Source organism: Ipomoea nil, unplaced genomic scaffold (assembly GCF_001879475.1).
Source record: "Ipomoea nil cultivar Tokyo-kokei standard unplaced genomic scaffold, Asagao_1.1 scaffold0869, whole genome shotgun sequence".
In the NCBI taxonomy this organism is placed as follows: Eukaryota; Viridiplantae; Streptophyta; class Magnoliopsida; order Solanales; family Convolvulaceae; genus Ipomoea; species Ipomoea nil.
In genome coordinates, this window is record NW_017617297.1 from 758,576 (window position 1) to 771,384 (window position 12,809).

General features: G+C 43.8%; 1 protein-coding gene across 1 annotated transcript; it reads left to right on the plus strand.

Annotated features, from left to right (window-relative positions):
- The first annotated feature begins 244 nt into the window (after positions 1 to 244).
- Positions 245 to 6,001, plus strand: LOC109178773 (probable anion transporter 6, chloroplastic). Its single transcript, XM_019328328.1, has 14 exons — positions 245 to 922; positions 1,348 to 1,493; positions 1,612 to 1,711; positions 1,880 to 1,932; positions 2,504 to 2,578; positions 2,699 to 2,779; positions 2,923 to 2,984; positions 3,331 to 3,398; positions 4,280 to 4,395; positions 4,499 to 4,535; positions 4,745 to 4,982; positions 5,325 to 5,377; positions 5,485 to 5,571; positions 5,646 to 6,001. Exons 1-14 carry the CDS (start codon positions 545 to 547, stop codon positions 5,745 to 5,747), a joined length of 1,596 nt encoding a protein of 531 aa, XP_019183873.1. The 5' UTR covers positions 245 to 544; the 3' UTR covers positions 5,748 to 6,001.
- The last annotated feature ends 6,808 nt before the right edge of the window (positions 6,002 to 12,809 follow it).

Below are 12,809 nucleotides of genomic sequence, written 5' to 3' on the forward strand. Positions count from 1 at the left end.
TTTTATATTTACTTTAGTGTGTACCGTATTAGATATAGATTAAAAATAATTAGGACAATACATAAGTTTATTTTTATGTGGTATGATTCGAGTATATATTTTTAAAAATAAAAATAGGAAGGATTATTTTAAAATTTTCTACATGTACTTTATTTATTTTCAACATTTTAAAGTGTTTTATTTTTTCCCTGAGAAGGGAGTATATACTCTCATAGTCTCATATACCATTTTCCTTGTGTTTAAGCTCAGGTATGTTTGTGTCCCAGATTCTCTTACGTCGACAATCACTTAATTCTCGCCACAGAGTCTTTTGTGACGAATATTACTACTTCCGTGGCAAACCGGCAATCCTCTCAAGTTCAACCCCTCATTCTGCTCCAAAAAAATATCAAGAAAAGAGGGAAAAAAACAACTAAAGTTGGCCACTTTTGAGCTTCAGATATCATTCCCTGTTGTAATTTGATGTTTCTTGGTTTAATAGCTCTCCACTTTGCTGCTAATTGTTGCAATATTTTATTGTCGTTCGTTTTCCCAAGGGAAGTCCATGGCTAAGCTGCTCACGGTAAGAGCAGAGAACCATTTCTGCTGTCTTTCACAGTATACAACCCATAAAGCTCAAGTCTTTAAGCCCATAAGTGTACCACCCAATAAGCATGGGTTTAGGTTCAGAGTTTCTTGTCTCAAAGAGAAAGAGAAGGAATTCCTACTGGAAACCAAGAAAACACTTAATGGGATTGGACTGAATGGAGAGTTGGGCAAGAAGGGTGGGCTGATTAAAACTTCTGGGGATGAATTGGGAGCTGAAAGTAGGGAAAATGAAGCTGGGTTTTATGGGGATTGGCCACCATGGAAGAATCTTCCTCAAAGATATAAGGTTATTGGGACTACTGCTCTTGCCTTTGTTATCTGTAACATGGATAAGGTAATCAATGTTTTCTTTTCTGAACATTCTTTGATTACTTAATCTAAGTGTTTTTGAAGTATGCAAAACTTGTCAAAATTGAATTTTTGCTGAGATTTTTGTGCATAGTCGGTAGTTGGATGAATTTAATGATAGTCATGTTTATACTCATTGATCATAGTGGAATGATGTTCTCCTTGTTGTATCTATTTAACTCTTACATGTTGGGGGAAATTGCACCAAACAGTGTAATGTTTAGGCCAGTTTGATTTAGAAATCATCATGAGATGATGAAAGGTTTTTCATTTAGAAAGTTCACTAAACCTTTTATTAGAATGGAAGAGATGAAATGATGTAAAATAGGCCTCGCTTTTACAATATTGCCTTTCCAAGTCGGAGTTTGGTTGTATAAACAGCATGAAACAGATGCTTCCTTTACTTAATAGGTGAATTTGAGTGTTGCCATAATTCCAATGTCGCATCAATTTGGATGGAATTCTTCTGTAGCTGGATTGGTACAATCATCTTTCTTCTGGGGCTATGCATTAAGTCAATTGCCAGGAGGTTGGCTGGCAAAGATATTTGGTGGCCGGTAATTTGTTTATTGAATTGTTATGTATTTGCATAGTAAATTTGATAATCCATAAAAGGAAAGAAGACATGCTAGTTTACATCGAAACCTGCTCATTTGGTTTTCTTTGCATTTGCAGAAAGGTTCTTGAAGTTGGAGTTCTTGCCTGGTCACTCGCAACGGCACTAGTTCCCATTCTTTCAGGGTTTATGCCTGCTCTCATTTTTTCTAGGATTTTGGTAATTTTGATACTTTCTTTCATTTTTCTGGGGATTTAACAAGGAGATGAGTAATTCACAATAAAAACACATAATTAAGAGTATGTGTCCTTGATGCTATACCCATAAGATTTTATAGTCTTCTACACAGTATGTTCAACATAATAATAATTGTTTTCGCATATGCAGGTTGGAATAGGAGAAGGTGTTTCACCATCAGCTGCCACTGACCTGATAGCCAGGCATGTGTGACTGAAAAGAATTTAGAGGCATGAATCTTGGATAGTTTCTAGTCTACTAAATTTGTGTTCTCTACACATCTTTTGGTATTCTGGATGCCCTTTTGTGGTTGTCCTGCTGCTCATGAAAGTTGAAACTTCTCCTTATACCTTGCACTGCTTCTTAGTTTTTCAACTAGAAAGATTTTTAAAGTGAAGTTTTTTTGCCATAGCTACAATGAAGGTTCATAGTTATATTTCTGGAATAGATGCACATAAGTCACCTTAATATGGTTGAAGAAATGGTTAATAGTTATGGATTGTTTCATTAAGGCTGTTCTCTAGATACTTTGTACGGTGCAGTTAAGATGTTTTTTGGTAAAAATGTCTAGGATTTCTGATTCACCATGCTTACATATATACCCATAGATGCAAACAAGTTAACTTTTTTATGTTTCGATTTTCTTTTGTTGTTTATGTAGCATTTGTAGTGATGGTTCATTTAATGGTAATACTCCTTACTTCAGTTCTGCTAAGAAGATTATATATTTATGCTTTTGTTTATTCTTCTTACGGTGGTGTTGAACTTGTGTAGGTCAATACCATTGGAAGAGCGTTCACGGGCAGTATCATTTGTTTTTGGTGGTTTAAGTTTTGGAAGCGTTACAGGGTATATTACTTCAATAATCCCGTTAAGTCATTAAAAACTTAAATTTATCAATGTATGTTTGTAATATTGCAAAATTTCCATATTGGTTTCCTAGTCACTTGCGGTGTCATGAACTTGCAGACTTCTTTTGGCTCCTCCTCTAATCCAAAATTTTGGCTGGGAATCTGTATTTTACTTGTTTGGCTTCCTTGGCATAGCTTGGTAAGTTGCCACGTGGCATTAAACTTCAGTTTTCTCATATCTCTAGAGAAAGATCTCATTTCATTCCAATCTTTTATAATGACAGAAGAAGCTGCATAGGTTAAAAGCTTTCTACTTAATGATACCGTCTTTATATATTTCAGGTTCTTGGGATTTCAGATAGTGAAAGAAGACGAGTCCTCTTTCTTTCAAACAACTATGTCTGGTAAGTACAATTTCCTTTTTCTTTCCTTTCACATGCACCGGTGTTTATTTAGTTTCCTACGAAATTAAGAATTATTAGCATGCGGAAAGTTTTGTTCCCCTTGCCCTGGCATAAACACTTCACGAACAATCTGTTTAGTCTATCAGTGAAGAATTTAATAATTCACAATGGAAAAATGCCTTTATTGCTACTTTTTCATTTATCTTTGTAAAAGGTAGTCCTTCCCAAACATGAACAGTAGATAACATTTCCAATAACCCTGGATGTGATCAATGTCGATTAACTGTGTGCCTGCAGTTTTGGATCGAGCATTGTAGGAGAAAATCTAACTCTTAATGTTTTACAGGGCCTCAGTCCTTGTCCATAAAGGAATCACCGAGTCCTTCGTTGTCAGAGTTGGGTGCTTCTCTCAAGGTATGGTGCAGTTTTCTCATTTATGTGGTCTTTTTAAGAGGATGCATGCGAGTTACATTATATTTATTAGAGATTTAGATTGTTAGGATCAAGCGCTTACCACTCTGCCAAAAGCTATAGCTCGTAACCAGCTTGGTTGGCGTGAGTGGCTGTACTCTCATCATTTAAGAGAGGTTGGGAGTTCGAACCCCCTCTCGTATGGAAAAACCAATATGGCCAGCACTGTACCCCTTAATTGGGCCGGCCCGGTGCGAACGGGGATTAGTAAATATGGTACGGGCTTGGTTGGTGTGAGTGGCTGTGCACTCTCGTCCCTTAAGAGAGGTTGGGAGTTCGAACCCCTGCTCATATGGAAAAACCAATATGGACAGCACTTTGCCCCTTGGGCCGGCCCGGTGCGAACGGGGATTAGTCTGAGTATGGTACGGGCTTAAAGGTGCATCCTACAGTTAGGGCCTGCTTAGGACACCTCGTGGTTTGACAAAAAAAAAAAAAAAGAAGCTATAGCTCCTAGTGAATTCAAGAGGCAAGGTGCTGAACTTGGCCCTTCAGGCCTCTGCCCAACAATCCCCTAGCCACCTGGTGCTGGACTTGACCCTTCACCGGCCTCCGCCCAACATAGATTAAGGAGGATAAAATTGACCCCAACTCATAGGCCTTCTAATTCTATTAAGTTATGGTACTTATGGCCCATATATAACAGTTCTAAAAGTGACACTTGAAAGGATCAAACTATAAACTTCTTTTTGCAGTTTTGATGTGAGCATGGTCCTAATTCCCCAAATATTCTGCTGTGTCAGAAATTTTTTTAAACCGCTTTTATATTAGTGCTATTCTTTTGGCTTTGGTCATTTATTTCACTGATCGATACTTAATTCTAGGATGTACCTTGGAAGGCATTTTTCCAAACTAAAGCTGTATGGGCCATGATATATACCCATTTTTGTGGAAGTTGGGGTCATTACACCTGTTTGTCTTGGCTTCCAACATATTTCAGGTATTTCTTAACCACGACCAACGGATATTCTGCAAGTATATCTTTTGTAAATGTTATTAATTTATCTTTTAAAGATTGAGTCTTCGATCTCCATTTCCTGCAGTGAGGAGCTGAGCCTTAATCTGACAGAAGCAGCATGGGTAAGTTACCATATTTTTGCTTGTACCATTGTAAATGTGAAAGAAAAAACATCGACTTTCTGTCTTATCTTTTTTCGTTTTTTATTTTTTGGTGCTAACTAGTACATTTTGTTCCAGTACTAGATAACATGTTTTATGGGTATTCGTTTAATTGTTTGAGTGACACTTTCACACTTAATTTCCTCCACAAGAATACTTTTTCGTTGCAGGTCTCAGTTTTTCCTCCGTTAGCTTCAATCTTTGTCACCACCATTGCATCACAGTTTGCTGACAACTTGATCTCCAAAGGAGTTGAAACTACAGTGGTACGGAAAATTTGCCAGACAATTGCATTTTTGTCTCCTGCAACCTGCATGATTCTCTCATCTTTGGATTTGGGTTTGCCTCCGTGGGAAGTTGTAACAATTCTAACTGGCGGTTTAGCCCTCTCAAGTTTCGCGTTATCAGGTATCGGGTTCAGTCCATTTTGCTTCTGGGGATATAGACTGTTGAACTAATTACTGAAAAAGTATGGTTAGGATTTAGGAAGTTTAATCCTCTTTGAGTGATGAGGGAAACCGTAGCCACTACCCGAGAATTGGGTAAATCCTGGCTTGTGGCCCTAGCCGGAAAATGAAGGCAAACCAGCCTAGGTTGCCCATAGCTGACTGGCTCAAACCAAGAAGGCCAATAGGCTGCTCCCGGGGCCTGAGAGTCTAACTTGTAACTTTATGGTTACCAAGTCAACAACCCGACCAACTTGACTAGGGTTGCCCCCAAGTTTAATCGTTTTTACTTCTACGGTTGCAGGACTATATTGCACCCATCAAGACATTTCACCTGAATATGCAAGCATTCTTTTGGTATGTAGTATATAAAACAATTCAGTAGACAAAATCGTCTCAATTCCCGTCAACAATAATCCGAGTTTCTGTTCTAAAACGTAACAAACAAACTGCTTGCAATGCAGGGTATAACGAACACTGTTGGGGCAGTGCCTGGAATCGTTGGCGTTGCTCTTACGGGTTATCTTCTCGATTCAACTCACTCATGGAGTGTAAGTTTTCACCGCTCTTCCTTATAATGTGCTCTTGTCAAGTAGTTTCAACTGTGTTTGTAACTCGTTTGCAGATATCGTTGTTTGCACCATCCATCTTCTTCTACCTTACTGGTACGGTTGTGTGGTTGGCTTTTGCGAGCAGTAAGCCGCAGAACTTCTCGAAGGAAGATTGATGTTACGCAGGCAGCTCGTTTACTAACACGACTAACTAACCTGTTTGCCAATTTTGAGCAGAAAGGGCAATGTTGTTTGTTAAGAAAGGTGGGTTTATTGTATTTATGAATACAACACTAGTATACTAGGTTTTAGGCAGTATATAATTTTGTGGATTTCATATGCACTTCATATTGGCTGACAACATTGTATGACAAACACTGTTAAATATAATTCGAAGCAATTAAGTTGTCTCCTGAAAGATTCAAAAGTTTCTTCTCTTCAAATGCTCACTTAGCCTTGGCTGTCTCCCTTGAGTCAGATTCAAAAGTAATCATTCCTCAAAAGAATTGCAAAATGCACATCTAGTCAATACACACCATTGTTTTTTTAAGGATGTGCAAACTTCGGTTAAAGTTCAGTTAACTGATCGAACCGAAGAATTTCGGTTAATCGTTCTTTAACCGAAAAATTTTGGTTCAATTAATGGTTAACGAATTTACAAAATTTCGATTAACGGTTAATTCGGTTCGAAACTATTGGTTATATATATATATATATATATATATATATATATATATATATATATATATATATATATATATATATATGGATGCACTCAGGTGCGAATAAGTGCTCAGGAGGGAAATGCGAACAAATCAGCGCGCGACACGTGTCCAGATCTAATAACTTTAAAAAAAACGCGGTGACATTTTCGATAATTTAACATTGAAGTGCAAGTAAAATTACTTACAAGTGCACCTACTTTCACCTATAAGTGCATGTAATTTTGCCTTGTTAGCATTCACTTTCCCTAAACATTCATGCACATGGGTGTGCTTATAACTATATGTGCAACTATTTATAACTATAGGTGCAACTACTTATAACTATAGGTGCACCTACTTTCATCTATAAGTGCATGTAATTTTGCCTTGTTAGCATTCACTTTCCGCAAACATTCATGCACCTGGGTGTACTTATAACTATATGCACAACTATTTATAACTATAGGTGCAACTACTTGTAACTATAGGTGCACCTACTTTCACCTATAAGTGCATGTAATTTTGCATTGTTAACATTCATTGATCTGAGTTCAGCGGGTAGTAATACCCCTGAAAACCACTCGCAAACATTCATACACCTAGGTGCAACTACTTATAACTATGTGTGCAACTACTTAGAACTATAGGTGCAACTACTTATAATTATAGGTGCAACTAAGTATTGATGCTCAGCGTAAATTTTTACTTGCACCGATAATACATTTTACATGCTCTTGTAATACATTTTACTTGCACTTCGATGTTCAATTATTTATGAAAATGCCACCGCATTTTTTTAAAAAATCAGTGTTTCTCATCCATTAGATCTGGACACGTGGACGGACAGAATCCATTCCTATTTCGCACCTAGGCGAAGCATTCGCACCTGAGTGCGATTATATATATATATATATATATATATATATATATATATATATATATATATGTTTGAACCTTATAATTTGTGCTTTTATGTTTGTAATGTTGTTATTGTATTGTGTTTGTTTATTTTCTCATGGATTAATTATTATAGGTATTATTTTAATTGAATTTATATTATAGGTATTATTTTAAAGATTTAAAACTTAAACTTAAAAAATTTCGGTTAATCGGTAAACCGATCAAAAAATATTTCGATTCGGTTAATTCGATAATATAAAGTTCGGTTCGGTTAACGGTTAAACTTTTAAAAATTTCGGCTAACGGAACATTAACCAATTGAACGTCCCCTAGTTTTTTTTTTATAAGAGCAACAACGTAACATAAGTGGTGTTGGGTGGAGGCCGATAAACATCAAGTCTAGCACCCGGTGGTTGGAGGATTGTTGGGCGGAGGTCGCCAAGTCCAGCATAAATGCATTTATATGCTTGACTGTCAGTCTCTCAAAGGTTTTACAAGAAATTGTGAACTATAACTATACTGTCTTTTATATTATTTTAAGATTATACATTAGTAATGGAGGCAAAAATGGAAATCCTATATATAATAAAGCCATATGGTCTTGTGAAAATTAAATGGTGACTGATACTGCTAATTCTACGTAAGCAATATAAAATAAACCCGAGACCAATTAAAGCAAGTAAAAGACTTTATTGATCACAGTAAAGGCCCTAAGTACAATCTACTTGGTTGCTCTGAGTGCCGACTGACTGCGGTCGGGATTCTCTAGTAACAACCTATCGATCGTCCAAAAGTCCCCTACACTGTAGCTACTGTGGGTATTTATAGCCGCCGTGCCGGGGACAAGGATCCGGCCGCTCGGCATGCTCTCCACGTAGCCACCACGTGTCATCCTCCCGGGTACCCTGTCTGTCGTCGTAAAGAGCCACCACGTGTCCTTTGTCAGCTCTCTCGCCAAAGGGCTACCGCTCGGTGGTCGACACCAACGCTCGGGCAATTCCCGGTCGCTACCCGACCGGGTTCTTCATAAAAAGCCCGACCTGCTACCTGCAAAGACAAAAAGACAGAGACAAAGGCAAGTCGGTCGTGGTGAAGCTTATGTCGGTCGGGATATTCCCTACCAAAAGCCCCCCAGCCCGGGCCTTTTTGACCATCCGGGAAAAACGGGACGGGATGAAGAAGCCCAAAGGTCGGCCAACAATCCGACCGACCAGCTGTCATTCCTTCCCTCGCCACGTGTCGGCCACTGCCGGCCTCGGAATCAGTGCGGGTCGTGTCACGCAAGTGGATTGCTTTCCCACCTAAATGCTCTCCTATAAATAGGCCCTTGAGGCCTTCATTTGAACTTTCCTCAATCCACTGAAGCAATCGGTACCCTCAGAGAGTCCCGAGCAGCAGTTCAGCGAACCAGTCGAGCAAAGCCAATCTTCAAGTTTTCTTCAAAGTGTCATCAATCGGTAAGCTCTTGGTCCCTTAGCTTTTACTTTGCTTTTAGCCTTGCGTAGGAGTAGGATAGGACTAACTTTGAACTAACCTCCCGACCCTGTACTAACCCCGACCGACCTTTAGGTAGAAAACATGTCGGATTCAGATAGCCAGAACGCCTCGATCGCAGACTACGACAACACGATCGAGCACAGCAGCGAGGAGGTGGACATCATGTCCTATTCCCCAGAGGTCGAGCAACGACCACAGCCCACTCCCGACCGAGCCCCCGAGCCAACAGGGTCATCAAGCTCTTCAGGGACCTCGGGGTCGAGCTCCAGCTGGTCGGGGAGCGAGGCAACGTCCACGAGCGGACGAAACTTCCCGGACGAAGGCGTTAGGGAAACGCCTACGAGGGTAATAGGGGATTACCCTCAAGCCGAGCCCGAGGAAGGAGACCGGGCCAACGGAGCCGAAACGGATGAGGAAGACCCGGCCGGGCCAGCGCCGCCGAACGGGAACGGGTTTGAATTCCTCAACAGCGAGAGTGTCGAAGGCCAGAGGAACTTGCTGACAAAAGGAGAAGCAAGCAGAATTGCGGCAACTCTCGCTGGTCGGGTCGAGTTCGACACCAGCAGGCAGCTCGGAAATATTATCGAGCGTCATCAAGGGAAATGGATCGGGATGCATTACGATTCGCTAATGGCCCCGATCACGTTTCCCTTTTCCAGCCTCCTCACCGCATTCCTGGGCTATTACCAGGTTATGCCCGGGCAGATTTGCCCGAACGCGCATCGGATAATCGCGTGCTTCCCCCAGATCTGCAGTCGGCACAACGTAGCCTGCACAATGGAGCTCTTCAACTTCGTCTACCAAGTGAAGGTGCTGGCGGCTGCGTATGGGGGTGGATTTCTAATGACACAATCCCGAGCGGACAAATGCTCGATCGAAGGGCTGCCCGGGAACAACCGGGGTGGAAGAACCGGATCTTCTCAGTGAAGTACGATCCGTGGATCCTCCCGGTCGAGAGGGTCTGGAGTCAGCGTTTCAGAAGACAAGTCATCCCAACCGAGACTCAGGCCCTTATAGACGCCGTCACCAAAATCTCGGGCGAGATCTACGAGTACCAAATCTTCAAGACGCCCGAGTCCTTCGAAGCGGCTAACTTGCCCGAGCCCGTATATAATATACCCGATAAGTACAAGCCCGAGCCCCGGGGCGTTACGATCGCAAGGATGCCCGCCCGGGGTAAACGAAAGGGCAAAGGTGCAACATTAGCCCTTTTCTCCGACCTTAATAGCCCGACTGGGCCTTTAGCTCGATCTAACCCACTGTTTTGTTTGCAGAGATGGCCGGCTTCGGAGATGAGGACGCCCCGCTACGCCCGGTAGCCAAGATTTCCCTTGGCAAGAAGAAGGCCCAAGCCAAACCGGTCGGGGAAAAGGAGATCCCGGTAGCCCGACCCATAGGGGCGTCGACCGTCACCACAGCTGAAGGCTACGTGGTAGACGCGTCGGAGGTCCTGGTCGCCCGAGTGGCGGTCGGGAAGGGAAAAGAGAAAGTGAAGGAGAAGACCGCCTCGGAGACCGGGGCCCTAAAGCGGCGGCGCGAGCAGCATAGCCCGACGCCCTCAGGCGACGGCAGCAGAGGTGGTTCCTCGATCCTCACCCGGATCGGGAATGCTGGGTCGGCTAAAGAGGATATCTCTAAGCTGACCCCGAGCCAGGTAGCCGAGAAGATCGGCCACGACCTAGCTGAGGTAAGCACGTTTTCATCTTTTAGATTTTCTTTTAAGTAACTCCACCCGGCTAACATTCGATCGTGCTGTGTACTGCAGATCTCCCGAGCGGCCCAGTTTCTTCAACAGCGGGCCTTACAGGCCAATGAAGCCGAGGCCCTGAAGAAGGTCGCCAACCGGCGATTACAAGAGATCCAGGACCTCGAGGCCGAGCTCAAGAAGGTGAAAGCCGAGCGGGACCTCTCGGAGCAGGTCGCCCAGCAGGCGATCGGGGAAGCGGCCGAGTTAAGGGCTCGCCAGAATGACCCGGATAAGCTCGCCCAACATCTCTTCCAAGACACCAAATCGGGCACTCGCTTTCTCCAGTCCGTTCGGGGCACAGAGGTCGGGGAGAAGCTGGTATGGACGTTTGGCCGGTGGGCGTACAAAGCCGGTCAGCGAAAAATGCGCGACCAGACCAAGAAGATCATGGAGCAAGCCCTTGAAGGGGATGATCTCCAGTTGGTCTTGACCACACTCCCCGACGACGTAGCCGACCCGGGGCCAGCGCCTTTTGATCCGAAGGATCGGGCCACGGCGAGCGGAGCTGAGGCCGCCCCGAGCGGAGAGGGAGCGCCGAAGAAGGGTGATGCCGAGGCGAAGAAATAGAGTAGATTTGAGCTTTACTTCTTTCTGTAAATGACGCTGGTCGGGAGCCCGGTCCCGATTTTGTACCGGGCACGTTCGGATTTAATAAATAACCCTTTTTGTGTCTAAGTTGTGCCTTTCGTTTTTTGTTTTACGTTTTTATCTTTCAACGCGCATATACCGATCGTAAGTGCTCGACCCTACAGCCATTTAGCCCGGTCGTGGACCACTTCCTCGATATCCGACCTTGTGGCCTTATGGCCCGGTCGCACATCCGATATTTCGACGTCTCATTGGCCTACCTAACCGAATGTATCCGATCCTACGGCCTTGTCGAAATTTCGAGATTAGCCAAACCTCCATGTTCGGGATATCTACGAACAACGGACTTATGTCAACGTCCTATTGGCCAACCCGATCAGGTTTATCCCGATCTCCAGGCCTTGACGAAATTTTGAAAATAGGTAAGCCCCATGGTCGAGTTTTCCCGAGCGATGGGCCTACAGACAAGGACCCCCACGGTCGAGTTTTCCCGAGCGATGGGCCTACAGACACTTCCTTGTCCCAGCCCCCACACTATTGTGCTCTCGAGGCACGAGTGAGTGTGATAGTGAAGAGAAGTGAATTAGATCGGGGAATTATGCTGTATGCTCCTGGCTTCCCCAATCAAATGGCGTGACCCGATTGTCCGCCGAAGTGGAGCGTATTTGACCGGTCGATGTAACTTGATCTGCATGCACCCAAAAGGTATAGGAAAAAACCCGACCGGGCCGCCGTATACAAACGGTCAAGCAATCACCGATCGTATATACATTAAAACTTCCCGCTCGCAGGCGGTTAAATAAATATTTACAATCATAAATCTGATTACATATGACGACCGGGACCAACTCGCAGGTCGAGCCCCCACTTCGTCCAAAGATTACAAGAAATAAGCTAATGCCTAAACATAACGAGGTGCTCGGAATTCCAAGTCCCCTCGATTATCCGACCGGTTGTCGTCTCCAGTCGGTATGTACCCGGCCGTATGATAGCGCTGATAATGTACGGCCCTTCCCAATTTTGAGCTAGCTTTCCGCCTTCCAAAGGTTGACTGGCCTCCCTTCGTCGTAGAACATAATCTCCCACCTGGAAATAACGAGGGTTGACCCGAACGTCCTTTGAACTCTTGACTCGTTTCTGATACTCGGCCATACGCCGAGCGGCTAGCTCTCTTTTTTCCTCGACCCCGTCGAGATCCACGACCATCGCATGTTCGTTCTCCTCCGCATTGTAGGTTCTTTCTCGATCGGTCGGAATCCAAGCCTCGATCGGGAGCCGGGCCTCTGCTCCATAAACCAGGGCGAAAGGGGTCTCTAAAGTAGCTTCCCTCGGGGTCGTCCGATAAGTCCACAACACATATGGCAACTCATCGGCCCAACTACGACCAGCCGAGTGCAACTTCTTTTTTAGACCTTCCAAAATCGTCCGGTTAACATTTTCCACTTGCCTATTTCCCTGCGGGTAAGCCACCGACGACCGGACGTGGGTCGTCCCGATCGTGGCCAAGAAATTTTGGAAATATTGGCTCACAAATTGACGGCCGTTGTCGCTTATGAGATGCACGGGCACGCCAAAGCGGGAAATCACATTTCGCCAAAGGAACCGAGCGCACTGCTGAGAAGTGATCGTGGCTAAGGGCTCAGCTTCGATCCACTTAGAGAAGTAATCAATGGCGACAATCACAAACTTTCTCCGGCCGGAGAGCTGAGGGAAGGGGCCCAAGATGTCTACCCCCCACCTAGCGAAGGGAATTGCAGTCGTAACCGGCTGATAGAAAGTTGCCGGTCGTCCAGGCATCCGGG